The sequence below is a fragment of the Podarcis melisellensis genome (assembly GCF_964234715.1).
Source record: "Podarcis melisellensis genome assembly, chromosome: 2".
In the NCBI taxonomy this organism is placed as follows: Eukaryota; Metazoa; Chordata; class Lepidosauria; order Squamata; family Lacertidae; genus Podarcis; species Podarcis melisellensis.
In genome coordinates, this window is record NC_138529.1 from 101565989 (window position 1) to 101589293 (window position 23305).

At 42.5% G+C, this 23305-nt stretch overlaps 1 protein-coding gene across 5 annotated transcripts in view; it reads left to right on the forward strand.

Moving 5' to 3' along the window:
• The window catches only part of FHIT (fragile histidine triad diadenosine triphosphatase), a 1051187-nt gene that overhangs the window by 810137 nt on the left and 217745 nt on the right, over window positions 1–23305 (forward strand). For all 5 annotated transcript variants that reach the window (XM_081903438.1, XM_081903436.1, XM_081903435.1 and 2 more), the window contains 2 exons: window positions 12254–12399; window positions 13797–13826. In XM_081903438.1, the coding sequence (XP_081759564.1) occupies window positions 12254–12399; window positions 13797–13826 (176 nt within the window). The remainder of the gene's footprint in view (window positions 1–12253; window positions 12400–13796; window positions 13827–23305) is intronic.

Below are 23305 nucleotides of genomic sequence, written 5' to 3' on the forward strand. Positions count from 1 at the left end.
AACAAACTACAGCTCCCAGAAGTCTTTGGGGAAAGCCATAGCTTTTTAAAGTGGTTTCATAGTGCTTTAAATGTATAGTGGGAATGTGGCCAGGTTCTAAAGTCAGTGTGCTGTTGGTGGAAAGGAATGCAGAAATGTTAGGAACACATAGTAATACAGTGGTACCTCGGGTTACATACACCACCTAAAGTGGTGCTTCAGGTTAAGAACAGTTTCAGGTTAAGTACGGACCTCCGGAACGAATTAAGTACTTAACCCGAGGTACCACTGTAGTAATAATACTACAGCTTCAGGTTACAGACACTTCAGGTTACAGTCTCTGCTAACCCCGAAATAGTACCTTGGGTTAAGAACTTTGCTTCAGGATGAGAACATAAATTGTGCTCCAGTGGCACAGCAACAGCAGGAGACCCCATTAGCTAAAGTGGTGCTTCAGGTTAAGAACGGTTTCAGATTAAGAACGGACCTCCAGAATGAAATAAGTTCTTAACCCAAGGTACCACTGTAAATCATCTCAGTCTTTGACTTGGGGGAAAATACATGTCAACAGAGCCCTCACATTTTCTGATTCAGATGTCATAAAAACTGATGGAGTGTGTGTTCAGCGGGCTTCTCTAGCGTAGGATAGGGCGACTTCATAGGATGAAGTGAAAAACTGCTTTGTGTTTATCAAGACAGAAGTTCCCTCTAGACGCCACATCAGCCTGGCACAACTATGTTTAATCAATCTGTTTTAACAAGCCGGTGCCTCACTCAGCTAAATGTTGCTAAATGTGGAAGTAAACAAATGGCAATGATGTTTTCAAAAGTGCCACATCGCCAGAACTGCAAGTGTTGATTGCTCTGCTCACTTGGTTCCCCCTCCCCCCCGTCAAGCAATATGTTTCCGTTATGAGGACCAGTTTTCAGACGCCATTTCTGGAGTAGGATCTCTCTGTAGCCATTATGGCCGAAATGAAGTAAAGTAAAGCTATTCTCTCTCCCCTCCACCCTCACACGCAAACACATTGCCAACTGCTGTTGGCACTTCAGTTTTAGGCTTCCATTCGAGTCAGCAGAATTGCATCAGCCAAGAATTGGGTCCACTGGTTTTTTGTTGTTTTTTTAAGGACTTTTACAAAACAGAGTTTGGTCCCACATCAATGAGCGGATCATTGGTGGGAAACTCTGAAGACATGTGATAAAACAGAATGTTCAAGGAAGGGGGAAATCTACAGCATGTCAAATGATAATAATGCTTCCCCATTTTCCCTCTTCAAGTGCAAACATTCTCCCTCTGTTTTCCTTCTCTTGTTTAGTGTTCTGCTTCAGCAGATTCACTGGGCCAAATATTTTCCACTTTTTTGCCTCTCCTTATCCCCCTCTTAGTTGCTATGCACCTGCCAGCAACCCTCTCTCTCTCTCTCTCTCTCTCTCTCTCTCTCTCTCTCTCTCTCTCTCTCTCTCTCTCTCTCTCTCTGTTTTATAAATGATTTTTATTGCTTTCACATGTAATCACATTATGTAACATCATTCCCTCTTATTTTATCCCTTTGGCTCAACTGAGCCTAGCTGCTTCCCTCCCGTCTGATGGTTTAGAAAGTTAAAGTTTACATCTTTACATTTCGCTTCATTTCCTATCCTTGTTATATCATTACCTAAAGTATAATATTACTCAACCTGAATAGGTAGCAATTTTATCCTTGTTGTTGTCGTTTAGTCATTTAGTTGTGTCAACCTCTTCATGACCCCATGGACCAGAGCACGCCAGGCACTCCTGTCTTCCACTGCCTCCCGCAGTTTGGTCAAACTCATGCTGTTGGCTTCGAGAACACTGTCCAACCATCTGGTCCTCTGTCATCCCCTTCTCCTTGTGCCCTCCATCTTTCCCAACATCAGGGTCTTTTCCAGGGAGTCTTCTCTTCTCATGAGATGGCCAAAGTATTGGAGCCTCAGCTTCAGGATCTGTCCTTCCAGTGAGCACTCAGGGCTGATTTCCATAAGAATGGATAGGTTTGATCTTCTTGCAGTCCATGGGACTCTCAAGAGTCTCCTCCAGCACCATAATTCAAAAGCATCAATTCTTCGGCGATCAGCCTTCTTTATGGAATTTCATCCTACAAATCTTCAAATAGCCCTTCTAATGATGTTAATTGCGTACAGTTGTCTTTCAGATATAACATAAATTTGTTCCAGTCCTTTTGGAATGCTTGGTCTCGCTGCTTCCTGTCTCTCTGTGTTTTTATAGCTGCCACCACAACACAAAAAATGTCCAGTTTCTGACTTGGTTGTCTTTAATAGAGAGCACTATAGAGTTACGCACTTGGTTTAAACTCGCTGACCCACTGACTCCCTTTCCTCGATCTCCTGCTGGGATTCCTGACTCCTCTGTCACCTTCTAGGTAATTGCCTACCACTCTTGGTCTTCACTGCCACCTTCCTTATCCCATTGATTCCTAACCTTACTCACTTCCACTGGTCAATGGACTATGGATTGAGAATTGTCCCTTCATTCCATTCCCGTCTCCTTCAGGGCAACATGGCCTGTCTGCCTGTTCTGATGGAACACAGCGACTTGCACCAGCAGGTCTGGGGGATTGGGCTGTCCAAATGATTTCTGTGCAGCTTCTGTTGGGGTTATGGGACTGGTTGTATTAAATAATAGGTTGTGCAAAGGCTGTAAAATAAACTCTGGTGTAGGTTTAAAGCATCAACTTTATCAGCGCAGCACACCCAGATCTCTGTCAGAGATTTATATTGATTTCCTCCCCACCCCCTGCTGGAATGGGTAATTCTCACTCTCGCTGCCTAAATCCTGCTTTTTGTATTCATGTAAACATGCACAAAGCTGCTACATCAAGATTGCTGATGTTAAGATAATTTGATTAATCTTAATGATTTTTCTTATGAATACCAAGAAGAGGCAAAGAAGATTACGAGACAAAACAAAGGAAGTACTTGGTGTGTGGCTGAATAATCTAAACTATCAGATTTTCTTCTCTTTCTTTTTAAGAAAACAAGACCTTGTTTCCACTATGAAGTTACCAATTTGGCCTTTGTAAATGTGTAGGTGTTTTGTTTTTGAAAATAATAGTTTCGCAGTTTGTTTGTTTTTTGCTTCTCTCTGAATAAAACACATTTTCCTTAGGGATTCCCAAAGAGAATTTTTTTTGTTTTGCTTTTGTCCCTTCATAAATTGATTTCTTTAAAAAGAAAAGGCGTAATTTTCCTTCACATTGCCAAATGTTTCTGAAGCAACAGAAAGCCCATTGCTTGTTTAAATCTATAAACTGATAGGCAACTCAGGACCCAATCCAGCACCTCAAGGATACCTCTTCCCATATGAGCCAACCAGAAGACTGTCATTGTTATCTAAGGCCTTTTCATATGTGCCCACTTCATGGGATGTCTAGAGGCTGGCAACATAAGAATGGGCCTTTTCAATATGACATCCTTCCCCCCCCCCGCCCCCGTTGTGGAAGGGTCTCCTCAGCCATAGAATCAGAGTGTTGGAAGAGTCCATGAGGGGGATCTAGTCAAATCCCTCTGCAATGCAGGAATCTTTTGTTCAACATGGGGCTCAAAACCACAACTTAATTGATTAAGAATCACTAAGGCTTGTGTGGCACCATCTTTATATATTTTGAGGTGCCAGGCAAATCCATTTCTCTTTACCTGGGCTTTTGGCCCTTAGTTTGAAGCATGGCATTGTCACCTCTTTTAGTGGGGTGGCATCTGTAGCTCCTGCCTTTTATCTGTATAGCTGTTTTTAGATTTTTATTGGATGTTCTCGATTGGTTTTGATGTAAGTCGCTTTGGGTCACTCTGTGAGAGAAGCAACGGATATAAAAAATAACAGATTATATACTACTAGTAGTACTACCAATAAAAAGGTAAAAAAAAGGTAAAGGAGCCCTGGATGGTTACGTCCAGTCAAAGGCGACTATGGGGTTGCGGCGCTCATTTCCCTTTTCAGGCTGAGGAAGCCGGCGTTTGTCCACAGACAGCTTTCTGGGTCATATCGCCAGCATGACTAAATTGCTTCTCATCATCATCATCATCATCATCATTTTATTTCTATGTCGCCTTTCCACAGTTAAAAACAATGCTCAAGGCAGCTTACAACATGACAAGATTTACATAATTACAAAAGTCATAAACAATAAATAAGCCATGTCATAAAATTCCTCTTCTGGCGCAAAGGAACACAGTGACGGAAACCAGAGAGCAGGGAAACGGCGTTTATCTTCCTGCCACAGTGGTACCTATTTATCTACTTGCACTGGTGTGCTTTCGAACTGCTAGGTTGGCAGGAGCAGGGACGGAGCAATGGGAGCTCACTCTGTCGCAAGGATTCGAACCTCCAACCTTCTGATCAGCAAGCCCAAGGGGCTCAGTTGGTTTAGACCACAGCGCCACCCGCATCCCAATACACTGTAGCCACTTACAGTACACTGTAGTCACTGAGCATACTTCATCTTCACTGAACAGTTTTGGGGTTTCACCTCCACCATTTATTAGGGAGGAGTTGTTGAAGAAAGGGAGAGAAATGAGTCATTGAAAGCACCATCCTCATAGGGGGAAAAAGGCAACCTTAGCAAGCTTTGTTAGCAGGTTGTACAGCCTCTCTGTGAGTGAAAGGAAGTATTAATCTTGTCATTCAAACACAATAAAAAGCTATGAGGCCTTAAGGATGAGGACAGCCTTAATCTCCAACAGAACAGGTCTCTTGCTGAGAGTCATTCGGTAATGGGTGGTATACATTCAGCCAGAAGAGATTATCACCGACTGAAATGCAAATGAGCAAATGTTCCCTTTTAAATAATAACAAAACATACAATAAGCAGAAAGAGAGAAGAAAGATCAGCCCAAGTACCTCTGAGCTTCTCAAAATGGGTAGAGGCAGGGAAGATTGAAAAGTGTGGCAGGAGAGCTTTCAAATAATAGGATTTTTGCCCTTCTCCTTGTGCCCAAATTTCTATACTTTATGAATTTATTCCTTTTATATCTTTTTGTTTTGTTCTTGCTGCTGTAATTCAAAGCTGTGTGAACATAGGGTCTCAGTCAGTCTCCCTTCCAGGCACTGACCACACCCAGGACTTTCTTAGCTTCAGCAAGTTTTCCTGTGTCATGTGCCTTCAGACCAATACACTGTAGCCTTGAGCAAAGTGTTTTCTGAGGACAGCATGGCCTGGGGAACTTACCTTCTAGTGTAGAACAACAGTACTCTGAGTAGCCGCCATTTTAATTTCTCTCAGTGTTTTGGAGCACTGGAGCGGTTTCTTGGAGCAAAGTGTTTGGGAACCGACATGGGGAACCATTGTGAGGACTGTAAATGGTAGCTAGACTAAAGCATGGAAGGACATCAGTGGTGCTGGAACCCTAAGCGGCCCATGGATTCTGCATAGCTGACACCAGCCCTGGGGAATCCCAGGTGGTGGTTGCGATTGTGTGCCTGTGGAGCTGAGCAGAAATTCGGATTGCTGAGTGTTGTTGTCCTAGGCATAGCAAGAGGGATCATATGGGGCCAAAGGAGGGAAAAAACCACGAAAAATGTATGGAGTTCTTGATCTTACTGAAACATGCCATGCCTTAAAAGGAGAGAAGGACTAATACTCTAGGCACGGAAGAGCTCCAGATATCAGAGAGAGAAGCAAAGTAACCTTCTTGATTTGTCTGGCAAAAGATCAAGCATGTTGTCTGATCCTGCCACTTCTTATGGTTTATACACATCAAATGATTTGCCTTGCTAAGAAACAGTTACTTCTGGCCCCTGAGAAAGAGAGCCTATTCTGTGGGCTGTCAGGATGTCACTACCTATAAAGCATTCCTGCTTTGCCTTCCCACGCTTTGTTTTGCTTTGTTTGATGCAGAAGTTTCAAACAACACAAATTCCCAATTGCTCCCCACTAAAAATGCAAAGGAGAGCTCTATAGATATATGTAGCGTGCATGGCCAAGACAAGGTAAGTTTGCGATAATGTACCAGGGTGTGTTGAACAATGTACATATTATGTGTTGAATTTTTGAACTTTCAACTTCCAAAAACGGTGGGTGCTAAAAAGTTGTAACATGACTTGGGAATTGCTTAAATTAATATAGTTTAGTTTTGCTTGGTAAATAACCATACTGGCTTTTTAAAACATTTTTGTGGCATTTCCAATAATTTTAAATTGGCCTGATTAAAAAAAAATGTGGAAGAATGTCTGTAAAATTGCATAGAAATAATTAAAAATGACTGCCAAGTACTTGCAGTTTTATTATATATGTCTGAGCATAGCAGACAAATAAAAAGGGCAAACGTTAGCAAAAAAAACAAGAAGGCTTGCTGAATATAAGCAGAGAAGTAAGCAGGATGCTTCAATACCATCAAATGAAACAATTCTCTGTGCTGATGAAAATGGAGAACAAATAGTTGTTGCCCGAGATGGAAATGATAGAAGTTATGGATTTGTTTTATACAGAGAAACTAACATTTTTATAGCATTACCGGACATTTTCAGAAGGTAAAATTCCAAGAGCAGTTTATGTGCTTTTAAATCAAGCATAGATTTACCAAACTAAATGTTGCCCAGTCACAAAAATAATAGCAGATGTGCACCTGTCACATTCAAAAACATTTCAAGACCCCTCACTCAAGAAATTTGCAAAAATAATGTTTCTCCTCTAAAATACATTGTAATGCTTTCCCCCAATTCTGTAGTGTATTGGATATATAAAAATAACATTTGAACAGTGCAGGAGGGAGAATGCATTACTTAAATACTATAGTAAAGAGCATTTGGAGGTTTTCGTCAATTTAATGGTATAATTCTTCTTAATTAAAATAGAATTAAACAAAAATAAACAGAGATAGACACATCCAGCAAAATATATTGTAGACCCAGCAAATAATTGTCATCCTGAAACAATGATCTCCCTTTGAAAAACTTATTTATGTATACTTTTAACTTTCAAATTCAAAACATCCACCTATGAACTTTTCACCTTCCTGTGCAGAAAGCCTCTAAAACAGAAATCACTTATTTTCCTCATATATATTTCTAAGTAAAGGTGACTCCCGCCCGTAAACCCCACTGTGGAAGGACGTGTGGAACCAGAATTGGCCTCCACATCCACTTACAGACTCACTGTTAAAATTGTGTTTATGGAAGACAAACTTACTCGGCTATGAGTGATTGCCAAAGAAGAAATATATTTATCCTAGGTTGTTTCCCCCTTTTTTGATCTTCAATCAGTCCAGCCAACTTTCCATTTTGGGTAGAGTGGTGTGGCATTCATGCATGGAATGAAAGATCTCAGGCCACTACCGCCCTTCAAAAAACCCAAATTCTGCTTTTACTTTGAGTTTTAGTAATTTAACAGAAATCTATTGTTTTCTGCCCTGCCCTGTCTTTGTTGCATGCATCACTGTTTACATTCCACTGTAGTTTACTTTCTGTGACCCCACCCCCCAGCTTTCTGCTGTGGGAAAATCACACAACTTACATAATTTATGTAACTAATTACCTAGATCATGTTATCATTATGTTAGTCCATCCCATTATTTTCATGGCAAAGGAAACACAATGCAAGTAAGTGTGTAATAAATTGCATATCATTTGCAACCTGAAAACAACAACAACAATGGTAACTATGGGTTGTATTCCCTGAACCCATTTCTGTTCTGGACATGAAACACAGAACTTTTAGATAGTAAGTTATCTATAAATGGAAATAATAATCACCACCACAATAAATAAATGAACTTAGGTGATTTATGGTCCCATTCGACAGAATTCTCTGATATCTCCAGTGGAAGTTAACCCTCTTGCCCCCTTCTCCCCATAGCAACTCCCCAGGCATCCCACAATGGGGCAAGTGAATGTTATGCCATTTTCTTCTTTTCCCCTGAAACGACTTAGAAATCTGAATTTTGAAATGGGTGACACCTGAGATTTTAATGCTGTAATAGTGTATAAAGACCAGAATGTCATAACTGAAGAAGGGAGTGGAGTAGAACTCTGAAAGACATTTTAAACACACATACAAGAAAGCTGAATGTTAGGCACAATTTTGCTAGAGGAAAGTGGAAAGATATTCTTCATTTATAAATGGTTCACTGACCCATAATAATAAAGCAGTATTGCAGAAGAAGAGTAATTATCTACTTAAGTGTCCGACTGCCTGAGGAAAAGGGTTCCCTTCTCCCTTTTTGAAAAATGAACTTGGATTAAACAAATGTATCTCTTCCTGTTTTTTTTAGTGTTGACATGCATTTCCCTTCTTCTTCGACTTCTTTTTTAACAAGCAAAATTAATTAGTTTTCCCATTTCTCCATTCCTAATATGGAAATCAGGAGTGGAGTGCAGCGTTCCTGCTTCCCCCTTGGGCTCTCACTTCAACCAATAGCGTCATTTATGAAGGCACTTTCAACACCACGCTGGAAAGACTAGCAAATAAATTACTGGAGCTTTATTAAGCCCAACAGCGCCTGTTGCTCGAGGCAGAGAAATAACCTCCCAGAACCACAAAAGAAATCCCATCAGAAAATAAACTTATTGCTTTCTAATATCTCTTAGGCTAAAATATCCCAGATACTTTGGAGTCTACATGTATAGGATTGCTTTGTAAAGTAATTTTGCACTGTGTTTTTCAAGGTAACTGTCCCTTGGTTTACAGCCTCAGATAGCATTTTGGACTAGGGATGTTTACTTATCTAGTTTGGCACTTCAGAAGGACTTGGTTTGGCGCTTCAGAAAACAGCCCAGTTTGGACTGGAATGCCGTGAAGACTTCCTAATTTGGTTTGGGTTTGAATCTGAATTCTAGTTTGGGGAAAAAAATCAAAATCCTTCTTCATTCCCTATTATGGGCAAAATTTAAAACAACTACAACTCCTGTCCCTGTTTTAACAGGAATTGAATGAAAAGCAGAGTAGCTCCTCCTGAGTGGATAAAGCCCTTCAAACAGATCCAGAAGGTTTTGAAATTGACACCTTTTAATATTTTTAAAGGAACAATTTTTTTAAAAAAATGTATTATGATTTGGTTGGGAGCAGAACTAACAGAAATTTGCAAAAAAATTATTCCCTTCAGAGAAGATGAAACCTGCCTAATTTCAGAAGGGTAGCTGCACTAGTTTTCCTTTACATCTTTGTAGTGTTTTTTTAAAAAAGGTTGCGTTTAATTATTTTCTCTTGGTTTGTGGGCAGTGCCTATAAAAACAGCAGAAACAAGAAAGGGCCCCCAGCTAAGAAACCTGCTAAAGTACTGGCAGATTAGGCCATAAACTTTTGAACTAGAAGTCTTTAGGGTGCCAGAGAGTCGAAATGGGAAGGTGGAAAATAGTCATAACATGGGCAAAAATTTCTTTATTGTGGCCATGTTGTTCTGATGCTCGATATCATTTAGGCGCTGACAAATTAGACTGTTTGCTTTACTAAAACCCAAAGGGAGTAGCTGTTGTGGTGATAAACCACAAGAGTTACTTTTTGATAGACAATTTCAGTTTGAGGAGCTTTGGAGAGATACTTTTTCAGCGTATGCAAGCCCCAAATCTGTCCGAAATGGCCTGCTTCGGTTCTTGATTTGGGATTCATCCAAATCGAATGCACACCCTTATTTTAAAACTCAGAGGTCGTGGCCCTGTACCTACTTACCTTGGAATAATTTTCCTTGGGACTTACTTCTAAGTAGACATGCTTAGGACTGTACAGTAATGATGCAACCCTAAACAACTCACTTTGAAAAAAACAGGACTTACTGCCAAGTAAATATGCATAGGATTGCAACTGTGCAATTTTACATCAGCTTACTTGGGAATAAGCCCCACTGGACTCAATAGGAATTGCATCTGAGTAGACACATATAGGAATCTGCTGTACGAAACTCTTATATTGTAGCACCCTGCTTGTGGTTAACGCTTAGCTGGAATGAAATATTCAACGCAGCAATAGAGAAATTAAAATAATAATTTATTTGTCAGACAAATAAATGAGAGGCACAGTGGTATATGGTTACCAAGCTCTGGCCTGGGCTCCTGCCATTATGGCCAGCACTTATATTCCCTCAGCCCAGCCTCCTTGCTCCTCCTTTGGCTGCCTCTGTCCAATCAGCCTGGTTGAAATTCCCATTGGCTGTTTGCTAGAACCAATCCTAAAAGATACACCCATTTCATATTACCTTTTATAGGAGACAAAAGCTATATATTCTTCTATCTATACATGACAAATAAGTAATCATATATCTTACATTTGTCTCAACAAGGAACCTTAATTACCAGCTCACCTCTTGCCCTCCTTGCCCTATTGCCCTCCAAAACAGATGGTTAATAGTTTTAAATTTTTATCTTAAACAGATGTCAGAGATCTTGAGTTTATCATTGAAAGATCTCCTTCTTTTGGAGGTCTTTAAACAAAGGCCTGACAACCATATATCAGGAGTGCTCAATGGCGTCTCCTGTCTGGCAGGGGGCTGGGCTCGTTTGCCCCTCTGGTCTCCTACAGCAATATGACTCTTATGAAATAAGAATTTAACATTTCTTTCTTTCTAGATCCTTTGCATAATTACATTTAAGCTAATATATTTCATACATTATCATAGATAGCTTTTTAGAAGAATAAACCTTCTCAAAGTAAAAAGGAACAGTTTACAGCCTCAAAATAAAATAGGAAGAAACCTCTTCTTCTGTTTACACCCCATTCTCCAGCCAAGCCAGCTGCTTTTCCATTTGCTCTTGGCCTTTTAACCTTAGGAAGATATGGCTCATTTTACTATTTACCAACTCTTAATTTGTAGGGTCAGTGTAACCTTGCTCTCAGCCTGTAATTCCCTTTTACGACTTTGAGAATTGTTTTCTGCTATAAATCAGGGGGCCCCCTTGTCCAGGAGGATAAACATTTAGGCAGCTGGTCTTCTGCCTGGCATAAAACATTTGAAAATCTTTAAGCTCATTTTAAAATACAGATCCTGATCAATATATAAGCCTTGATAAAAATGCAGGCTATGATTAGATGCCTCAATATCTTAAGAGACCAGATGATCCTAATTATGGCACCTGAAATGTGCCACAGCAAAAATCTCTAATTATATAGTGAGGGCCCGCAAATTATATGCTCCAGAAATTACAGTTGTACGACCAAAATATATTAACATTTGCAAATCTAATCAGTTATGGCAATAGAATTATTGGCCACAAGCCAATACAGATCTGAAAATGCTTAAGCCCACTGAAGTCACAGCTCTGATCATGGAAGTTGTGTAATACAACTGTTTTGTCACAACTGTTACTAGCAATGAATGAATGAATGAATGAATTTATTAATACGGTCACAGACCAGCGTCAACGCACACAATATCATAGATCATAAAAAAAATCAGAAATACAAGGGACAATATGAATATAACAAAGATTTAAATATTAAAAAATTAAAATTAATTATTAGCGTGCCCCCTGTAATTAACATTTAGGGGTTTGGTCATTATGGGATGCCACTTGCTTCCTGCGATTGATTGCAGACACACAGAATTTAGCTACATTTAATGTAGTCTTGGGATTCTTGTCCTCTAGCAGTAGTTCATAATCCCAACCACTAGGGTTGCCATATTTTAAAGTGAAAATCCAGACACAAAAGACTAAAAATAAAACTGAAGTTTTTGTTGAGCTTTATTAATGTAAAATCTCAAAAAAAAAACACCAAACCAAACCACAAACCTGAAGTTTTTGAGCTATTTTAAAGAAAAATTGATTTTCCCCAACATTGCTGCGATTTCTGCCCAGCCACTGCTTACCACTACTGAATCATGGCAATATCCAGACATATGGCAACCCTACCCACCACCACCATTCAGAATGTGAATTTATGCAGACCAGAATGCTTGGATGTGTTCAAAAAAATGAGTGCTGTTTTCTCCAGGAAGTTAACCTACCGCTTGGAATATAAAAGGGGATTCTGCACATGTGTGTTCAGTGCGCTTCAACTGTTCTTCGAGATTTTCATCTATTTTCTATCCAAGTCTTCACAGCTTCAGGCAGAGCATTGTGGAATTCCCCAAAAGCTCACTCAGTCATTTATGCAGCTTGAAATATTTGAAATGGAGCGCTTGGTCAAAGCATTCAGACAAATAATGCACAGATCTTCTTTCCGTGGGTGCTGAATTCCCATCAAGATCACAGAACGTGGGCATTTGGGGCTGTTTGTTAGGTATATGAACATACTGTTTAGAATGTTGAAGGGAAGGGAACGTTCTGGGATGAAATAATATGTCAGTTGTGCCTTAACATTATGCAAACCAGATGTTCTCATTTGCCCACTCCGCCCTGTGGAACGATTCCGCGATCTGCGCCCTGAAGAAGTGGCTGATTTATTTCGCACAACGCAGCTGGTTGGAAATGTAGTGGAGCAACATTTTGGTGGGACTTCACTCACCATTTCCATTCAGGTTAGTAAACACTTCTGTCGTGCCGCCTTTATCGTGCTCTTCCACAAACTAGAGCCCTCCAGATGTTTTGCACTAATTACTACTGCTGCTACTATTACTACTACATTTATATACCACCCTGCATCTATAAATCTCAGGGTGGTTCTCAGCATAAAATTACAATATGAAAAACACATAATACATAATAAAAGGAAGAACAAAAACAAACCAATAACCCCCACTCCCATAACACATTTAAAAGGGCATCGTATGTCAATCAATCCAAGGCCTGGTTCGAGAGGAATGTTTTCACCTGGCACCTAAAGGTGTATAATGAAGGTGTCAGGTGAACGTCCCTGGGGAGAGCATTCCACAGACGGAAAGCCCACTGCAGAGAAGGCCTGTTCTTGTATTGCCATCCTCTGGACCTCTTGAGGAGGAGGCACACGAAGGAGGGCCTCCGAAGATCTCAGGGTTGAGGTCGGTTCATATGGAGAGAGTCAGTCTTTGAAGTATTGTAGTCCTGAGGCATTTAATGCAGTTAATTAACAAAGTAATGTGGATGGCCTGTTTTTCAAAACCCAATCCATGGACCCCATACTTTTGAAAGTTTTGATATCTCTGTGGTAGTTTTTGTTATGGGAATGGTGCCGTGGACCCCCTGGGTGGGTTACACAGCTCCCCTGGGGGCCACAGACCACCAATTGGGAACCCCTGATTTAAGGCCACACACACACACATTTTTAAACATTTGTCCACTTCCTTACTTCCTTACTTGTTTGTGCTTTGCTGGTTGGCAGCAGCCATTTTGGGGCAGAAACCATGGCAAGAGTGGGGAGAGAGATCATGATTAGAAATTCCCCCATAGGAAATAATGGAGATCATCAGCTCACTATGTGAACGCTTGCCTAATGAACTATTTCCCAGAAACGCATTGTGGCTGATAAGCGGGACTACTAAAATCTAAATAACAACAACACTTTGGATCCAGTGGTCACCTCTGATACCCCAGTCCTTTTGTTAATACCATGTTGTGCAAAGATGGCCAATTTGCCACGCCACTCCTCATCTGCCAACAGCTGACTTTCCTTTTACAAATAGCACCCATCAATCTTTGTGAGCACCATAGTTATTGGGAGCATTTATGATACGAGATGCCAAGGGCCGGGGAAATAAATGTGGCAGCCCTTATTTCTCTTCAGACCACCTTTTCTTATTTGATGAAGACCTGAAATAAAAAGGTGTCTGTTCCCGAAAGCTTTGGCGCCAAATCATACCCACGAGAGCGCTATAAATTAATGCACAACGAAATTGGATTTAAATTATTAATGGGCGATATTTTTGAATACCCAAGAGAGACTCGTCGGCTGCTCTTATCTCAGTCTCCTCCATCCTCTTCCCTTTCTTCTCATCTACAGGACGGTCCTGAAGCTGGACAGACTGTGAAGGTGAGTGCTTATTTTATTATGCAGAGTACAAATTAATAAGAGACAATTATGAGAACTAATAAAACCAGTCAGCTGCAGCACATTGCAGCATTGCTATTTTATCCTTGAAGCTGGAGGGATCCTGAATCTTCTGTGCGGCTGTAAATAGATTGATTGAAAGGGAATATGGTGCAATATGGTTACACCTCACCACCTCTCCAGTTTTAAGCAGTGACTCTTGACCGCTGGTCCATGGAACGGCTCCATCTCGGCACACTGCTGTCTTCTGCGTCCGGGACCTCTACGGCCAGGTGGGGATCTTAAGAGCCTGACTGGGTCAGACTCTCAGTCCAGCTAGTCCAACAATTTGTTTCTCACAGTGGCCAGACAGATGCCTTTGGGAATCAAGGCAGGAAGGCAACAGCCCTTTCCGTAGTGTATGCCCTTGGTATACAGGGAAACTATCTTTAAGCATGGACTCAGCTGTCATAACTAATACCTATCCTCCATATGCTTGCATAATCCATTTGTTTGTGTGGATGTGTGGCTGCCCTTCTGTGACAGTGAGTTACAGAACCTAAGTATTGCTATTGTGGAAATAGATATTTCTTTTGGTCTGTCCTGAACCTGATGGGTCTGTCAATCCACTTTTCAGTCAGTGACCTTGAGTTCTTGTTATATAATAAACTTCCTTCCTTCCCCACCTTGATTTTCCACAGCCAGCCGACAGCCACCTTCTTTTACCAGCAGGTCCCCATGTGGATTATCACAATTGAAAGAAAAGAAGTTAAAACAGATTACAGTCACAGGAATAGGGTGGATTCTGAAAACACTCATATCAAGTGTCAAAGACCAGGGTAAAGAGATGCGTCTTCAGCATTCCACAAAAGCTGTATAGTGAAGTATGCTAATTGGAAGGAACTTTGGTCTTATTTGCGCACAAGCAAGTATGTCTCCTCATGAGTTAGCACCCAGTGGTTTGCAGCTGAGCTTTTGAGATAATTCCCTGAAGAAAAGATGGTGTTTGAAGCACTGAGAGATGCCAGGGAAACTCTGGGTGTGGCTTTTGCTGTTCCACACATGCAAGTCATCACTTTAACATTGGGTGTGCCATAGCTGTTCCACACATTCAAGTCAACAAGTGATGAAACCTCAGCAAACACCAAAATACATGCCCACTGTTGGATTTAACCCCTTGAGGGTTGTGGCAGCTGGTGGTGGGGCATCCCGTAGTGTGTCTGAAGCCTGTCTGCTGTGGCCAAGTGGTCAAGGATCTTCATAACATAAAACAGCCCAATTGGATCAGGCCCTTGGCCCACCTAGTCCAGCCTTTTAGTCTCACAGTGGCCAACCAGTTCTTGCAGTGTGGGTTGAATGTGAGCTTCTTCACTTTTGCTGCTGCCTGACTTCATTTTCTTACCATAATAATATAATAATAATTTATTATTTATACTCCACCCATCTGGCTGGATTTCCCCAGCCACTCTGGGAGGCTTCCAACCGAATATTTAAAAAAAAAAATACAGCATCAGACATTAAAAACTTCACTAAACAGGGCTGCCTTCAGTTGTCTTTTAAAAGTAAAATAGTTGTTTATTGCCTTGACATCTGCTGGGAGGGCGTTCCACAGGGCAGGTGCCACTACCGAGAAGGCCCTCTGCCTGGTTGCCTGTAACCTCACTTCTCGCAGTGAGGGAACCGCCAGAAGGCCCTCGGCGCTGGACCTCAGTGTCTGGGCTGGATTATGGGGGTAGAGATGCTCCTTCAGGTATACAGGACCAAGGCCGTTTAGGGCTTTAAAGGTCAGCACCAACACTTTGAATTGTGCTCGGAAATGTACTGGGAGCCAATGAAGATCTTTCAGTACCAGTGTTATATGGTCTCGGCGGCTACTCACGGTCACCAGTCTAGCTGCCGCATTCTGGATTAATTGCAGTTTCCGGGTCACCTTCAAAGGTAGCCCCACGTAGAGCGCATTGCAGTAGTCCAAGTGGGAGATAACTAGAGCATGCACCACTCTGGTGAGAGTCTGCAGACAGTTAGGCTCTCAGCCTGCATACCAGGTGGAGCTGGTAGACTGCTGCCCTGGACACAGAATTGACCTGCGCCTCCATGAACAGCTGTGAGTCCAAAATGACTCACAGGTTGTGTGCCTAGTCCTTCAGGGGCACAGTTACCCCATTCAGGACCAGGGAGTCCTCCACACCAGCCCGCCCCCTGTCCTCCAAGAACAGTACTTCTGTCTTGTCAGGATTCAACCTCAGACTTTATTTGTTTAAAAAATGATTGGGGACCCATTTGAACATTCCCCTGATGGGGCCCAAGCTCCTGTCTCCTGCTTCTATGATGACTCAGCTCTGCCTCCACAACTGGAGGCAGTAATGTTTTCTGAATACCAGTTGCTGGAGACCACAGGAGGAGAGGCTGCTCCTGTACTCAATTTCTGCTTGCTGGTTTCCCACAGGCATCTGGTTGGCCACTGTGAGAACAGGATGCTGGGACAGATGAGCCAAGATTCAGCCAGCTCTTCCTATGTTCTCAATCCAGTGGGCCACTGGAGAATGTCATTGACAGACACTCTGCATCTCTGGCATCTCTGGGCCCCTCCTTTAGCTGCTTGGCAAATGTCTTTTTCTCTCTGGGCACACCTTCAACCCTTGTCCCTGGAGGTCTGTGTGTATGTACGCTCTCTGCTGGCATCTTGTGGGTGTGCCTCTTTTCCTTACACCTCTATGTGGCACACATTCGACACAGCTTGTAAGAAGAGAAAGGATTTGAACTCCTACCTGCACTGATTCCTGAGGATTTTCAGTAACATGGCCATTATTGTTGTGCCACTGAGGCTGGTGGGGCAGTGATGTTGTGGTCTTGCTGTGGGTGGGTGGGTGTGGTGTGATGCAGGGGATGTCCTGGGGGCATGCATTGAGGTCTGTGCAACATGTAGGTGGCTTTGCTTGGCTCTAGTGGTGTTCCCAGGGGATGAGTCTGTCAGTTTTTAAAATGCATCTTTTGGATTTTCGGGTTGTGTGTGTTTCCCCCCCTCCCTTCCTGGACTGACCACACATTGATAGCCTTTTAGTCTCACAGTGGCCAACCAGTCTCTGTTCCTGGTGTAATGTGAGTATAGGATTTACCCGTTAAAGGCCCTGTTAGGGTTGATTAAGACAACACTAACATCTGACAACAGCAAATGGAAGCAATTCTCTTCCTTTCCATTTGCTGCATTGACCTTATTTGTGGGATAGTTTGCGTTACCGCCTGGGAATAGCTAGCGGAGATGGAAGGAAAAAGAGAGTGTGTGCGTGCAGGGAGAAAGGACAACAACTACAGCTTCTAGTTCACCTCAGATGGATGGATAGGCCAAAGATTCACAAATCTTACTGAGGAAGCCCAACAATGAAATCCCATTCTTTTCTTCATTTACTGCCATTCATGGCCTTGAAATTACTCTTCCCTGTCCAATAAACCTCTGCACTAGAGTGGTCCCATGAGGTCTACTGCCACTGGTATAGTGTTTGACTGGTAGCTTTTCACCTACCCACCATCTCCCCCCCCCAAAAAAAAACCCTTTCTGTATTGCCAACATGGCACTCACCGATACCAGCAACCCCACTAGTACCTTCTATGGCACTTGAAAAAGGTCACAGGAAATATCTCCACAAAACCCACAATACACAATATACTGTTTGCTCTTCCTGTTTAGTTCCTGTTTGCACTGGCTTTGCGTCACCTATATTAAAAATTCCACCTCAAAACATCACAACATTTCATTGAATATGCAAACTCCCTTCCAGTGGAGAGATGCAACGGACTTCTATCTGTGAGCGAGTGCCTTTCCCCATTTTTGGGGAGGCCATTTTTTAGATACAGCAGCCATTTTTGTTACACCACACCCCTCACAACAGCCATTTTTTGTTATGCCGCATACCCATGGCAGCCGTTTTGTTTTATACCACACAACCCATGGCAGCCATTTTGTGACTGGGGACCACCACTTTCTCAGAATTCCAGATGTGCTCACTGGCGCATAAAGTTTGAAAGTCTTGCCGTATTCAGATTAATCTTGCAAATCCAACATAGGCAGCGAGGCACAATGCTGAGCAATGTTAGTGTTTGGCACAAAGGGACATTAACCATTTCCCTTGCCTCATGTCATGAACAGACATTCTTTTCCCACTCCTTCCTGTTGTTTAGATGAAGAGCACCACTTCCCAGCACCATGTGGAGACTGCTGCAAATGATAACCACCTTGTGACGGACTCCCCACTGCTGCCATAAAGCATAGAGCCAGCCATTGAGTTCTTCTGGAGGGTGGCATAGCAAGTTCCCACACCAACGCTTTGACTTGTGGGCAACAGTGATATGGAAATTTTCTGTGCTGAGCTCTGGAATGTCACTGAGGCTGCTAGTTCATACTGCTGCATGCATCCTAATCTTGGAGCAGCAAGAGACTCCAGGAATCCCAGTGCTTACTCAGGGTTCAATTTCATTGAAAAGCAAGTTAATGGAAACTGTGGTGTCTTTAGGCTAAAACTGGTTTTATTTGCACATATATGCAACCTGAGCATAGGATGGAGGGGCTCAGAAATTTCAGAAATAGACTGGAAAGAGAAGTTGCTGAATTACAACTTATTACCAAACTTAAAACCATGGAGAGACCTGGTCTGAATAGAAACATTGGATTATTGTCTCATTATACATGATGAAGCTATTTTTGGCCATCTCACCCCTTGCTTTTTCCTGTGAGACCAACTGCAGTCGTTAAGTCGTCAACAGGTTTACCACACCTATCAGCTAATTGCCCATTCCCACCACCCTTCTGAGTAATACCCCTCCCCACCCTCTCACTATATATAAGGGTCTGGTGGCTTCCGTTTCGATGTATCTGAAGAAGTGTGCATGCACACGAAAGCTCATACCAAGAACAAACTTAGTTGGTCTCTAAGGTGCTGCTGGGCAATTTTTAATTTTTTTAAAATATATTTATATTCTTTTATTGTATTTTTAATATTTTGTTGGAAGCTGCCCAGAGTGGCTGGGGAAACCCAGCCAGATGAGCAGAGTATAAATAATAAGGCATGTGAATGGACATGTGAATGGCAGCCCTTAACTGGCCAGCTGAGCCCATTATCTTACAAAGAAACTTCTCTGACCAGTTCAGCAGCCTCTTCTGCTAGATTCGAAATCTCCTTGGCCTGCAAGGGACCTGCAAATATAACCTAGACTGACACACACATGCTGGAACCTATAACAAGACATATTTTAGCTATTGCAGGGGTAAGTCATAACTTCCAGTGGTCTCATAGCAGTGTTTCTGATGTGCTAAGTCTCTATATCAGCCTGTGAGAGGAGGATGTCGCAGTTGACTAGGCACCACATTCTGAAATTATTACTGCAGTGGTTTGAAAGGCTGGGTTGATTAACTAATCACAGCTTGAACCATGCGAATTTAAATCTACAGCAGGCTGTGATGACCTCACTGTTGGGCTATAGGATTCCCTGCAAGTGCACTAACAGGCAAAGTGTTAGTTGAAAGAAGTGCTCCCTTGATTAGCCATCAGCAAGTATATATCTTGCTTTTAGGATTAAAGGTTGGGGGAAAATTGATTTTCTATTGTATGAGAGGCACCGGCCACTTGATGTGTGTGTAGCCAGTGGATTTTGAAGATATGTTGATGTGCTGGGGGCTTCTTGTCCCATTAGCTTAATAAATGTAATGAAATGACAACCCCCCGCTGATGTTATTGCAAACTCCCGGATTTTCAAGATCACACGTTGTACTCTCTTCTAGATATATGAGCTGCTTTTCTGGAGAGCACCATAATTTGCGATAATTTATTGTCCCTATGCTGATGGCATGGGCTTTTTTAAAAAAGAAATAAATAAAGAGGAAATTCAAACTCTGGGTATTTTAATAAAATTAGTTGCATTCCCAATTCTGATTCAATTACCTTAATCACAGTCTGGGAAAGGCCGGTCCGAGTCACCGCTCGGTGCACCTGAGGGACCATGAGACTCGAAACCAATCATTAGGTATGAGAACCACATCTTAAATTGCAATAAATAATGTTTCTCTCTCGCCAGCATCAAACGTTTTCCTTGTCCAAAAAGGAGAAAAAGATAAACACAAAACGAAATGACATGTTTATCTGTGAAAGAAGAGCAAATGCCATTGTTCATTTTGATGGGCGTAGATTAGACATCACTAACTAGGCCATTTCTCTTCTTTCTCTCACCTCTCTGTATAGTCTTAAAAAGTTTGGGGGACTGGAGGAAAGGAAACAGAGTCCTCACAGTATATTGTCATCTTCACATGCTGATTAGATCTGCGGTTTTAAAAACGCAAAAAGCAGGGGAGAGTAACATCAAAATGGTTGTAAGTTATCTGCTGAATACCACAGTCTGGGAATCTCATGGATGCATGTCATATAAAAATGGTGACAAGATCTAAGCACCTTCCTTCTTGAGTCCCATATGTTGTCAATTGCAAATTCAACTAGTCAGACAGGGTACTGAGGTTGATGCTTTCAATGTGGTACAATCATTTCAATGCCTCACCTTCTGTTAATTATTCTAAGCTGCAAAGTTTGGCTTCCCGTATTTTTTTTTTAATGATGGGCATGTTTTGCTTTCGCAGATGCTTCTTTAATGGTGCACTAAATCAATACACCTGGCTGGAGTTTTGTAGGCATCTTAACCCGAAGTGAAATGTCTCTATGGAACCGAATCCCTCTTTAGCCTACAGCTGATCCTTTCTAATTTTCTTGTCTCCTCTCATTCCTATTGTTCCTGAGGACTAGGGGGTTTGAATATTCAAAATTAATCACAGCACAGCAGGCCTTGATTGCATCAGAAGGATTACAGTCATTAACAGCGATGCAATGTTAATGCGTCTGAGCATCCTGTGGATTCATATACACAAACCTTGGGCTAATAAACCATGAAAGCCACCTTTTCGGTCTTTCAGATGAGCAACAGAAGCTGCAGCTAAAGGAAAGATGTCGCCCCCTGGGTCACCCTGAGCATTCTCTCCCTGCAGACATAGCTCTAAAGAAAGGCTAAGGTGGCTGAAACATTGCTTTTGGTCTGGATATCCCAGACTTCTCGCTGAGGCCAGAAAGCAAGGAGGCAAAAGAAATGAGACATTATATATGAAAACAGTGATAATGCTAGTATGTGTATAGGGTGTTAGGAGAGGAGTAATACCTCTGGTGAGGGACGCAGGTGGCGCTGTGGGTTAAACCACAGAGCCTAGGACTTGCTGATCAGAAGGTGGGCGGTTCGAATCCCCATGACAGGGTGAGCTCCCGTTGCTTGGTCTCTGCTCCTGCCAACCTAACAGTTTGAAAGCACGTCAAAGTGCAAGTAGATAAATAGGTACCGCTCCAGCGGGAAGGTAAACGACGTTTCCGTGCGCTGCTCTGGTTCGCCAGAAGCGGATTAGTCATGCTGGCCACATGACCCGGAAACTGTACACCGGCTCCCTCGGCCAATAAAGCGAGATGATCGCCGCAACCCCAGAGTCGGCCACGGCTGGACCTAATGGTCAGGGGTCTCTTTACCTTTTTAATACCTCTGGTTGGGGACATCATGCTGCTCCTGGGGTAGTTTGTCCACCTTTGGTGTCCACCCTGCATTCAGCTGTCAACATGCGACAGCAGCCACACCCCAGGAATGGCTTCCACTGGCTGGCTAAACCAGGTGAGGATATGAGCTATGCAATGCCCTAAGACAGCACTGTCAAAATGAGAAGGAAGATCATCCTGTGCTTTCTAGGTAAAGGTAAAGGTAAAGGCAAAGGACCCCTGGATGGTTAAGTCCAGTCAAAGGCGACTATGGAGTTGCGGCACTCATCTTGCTTTCAGGCTGAGGAAGCTAGCGTTTGTCTGCAGACAGTTTTCCAGGTCATGTGGCCAGCAGGACTAAAGCGCTTCCAGCTCAATGGATCACTGTGACAGAAACCAGAGCATACGGAAACACTATTTACCTTCCCGCCACTGCAGTACCTACTTGCACTGGCATGCTTTTGAACTGTTAGGTTGGCAGGAGCTGGGACAGAGCAAAGGGAGCTCACTCAGTCGTGGGGATTCGAACCACTGACCTTCCAATCAGCAAGCCCAAGAGGCTCAGTGGTTTAGACCACAGCGCCACCCACGTCCCTTTGCTTTCTACAGTAGGGGTAGCCATCATGGTAGCTTCTGGATGCCTTTGGACTACAACTCCAGCCCCTATCAGAATGGCCAATACTAGGGATGATGGGAGATGGAGTCCAGCAAAGGAGGGCATCACACTGCCCACCCTTGTTCTATGGACTTATGGGTGAAATGGTGAAATGCTGCTACTTCACACTGTGTCCTATCCAGGTTTCAGCAGCCATTTCATGGAAGACAAGTCTCACAAAGTTCTCTAATCTTTGCATCTTCCAGTTATTGTCATTAGAAAAGGGCACCTGGCCTTCTCGCTGCCGCCATCCCTTGATGCTAGAAGCAGCATTTTTTAAAAAAAAAGTTTGATGGCTGGAGGAGACAAAGGAAAATGAAGGCCGTGCAATGATTGATGGACGTGACACTCTTTGAACTGAGAATAGCGAGTGCTGCAAGGCACTGATAAATGGAAATGATGGCTTGGATAATGAAGTCTGTTTTAGAAATATCAGGAGCTGAAGATCCCCTGAAGGGAAAAGGGGGCAGGCCCAATTCCCATAATTCTCTCTGGTGGTAAATTATGATGGGTCTGGAGATGGATCTTTTTGTCTTGTTTTGCTTTTGCACTACAGAATGTCACGGTGCTTTCCATTGCCAGACTCGCTAAGTAACATCACATTAGAGGTCTGCCACATTCTGAACATCCCAGACATGCACATTAAAAAGGTCTCGTAGTATCCTGAGGAATCCACCAATTAGTCACAGTTAGAAAAATGAAGGAAGGGGGCTCCTCCTTTCTGACAGGGGCCTTGCAGAGTCTTTGGACTGTCTCTCCTTGAGGCCAAAGTGAAGGGTATGAATTTTTTTTGTGTGTGATTTCATTAACTATAATTTAGTCCAAAAACATCATTATCCTTTCTTCTGGGAGGTGGAGGGAGGCTGCAACCCTGAGCCCACTTAGCTAGGAGTAAGCTGGATTGACTTCAGTAGGACTTACTTCTGAGTAGACACGCTGAGGCCTTTGCTGGTGAGGCGAAGAGCCAGTTGCCTATTGAGAGCAAATACATTGTGGTGACTGTTTCTAAGCACTATAATCTTCCATTAGTCTAAGGTGGAGGTTTGGAACCTGAAGTCCTTCCCATATTGTTGGACTCCATTTCCCAGCAAGTCCAGCTTGCACAGACAGTGATTAGTATCATGGGAGCTATAGGGTCTGCATCAGGTGTGGGGAACCTTTGTCCCTTCAGATGTTGTTGGACAACAACTTTCTTTTTTTTTTTATTAAGATATTTATTAAAGTTTTCAATATTAATACAGTAAAAAGAAAAACCAAAAAGAAAAAAGAAAAATATAACA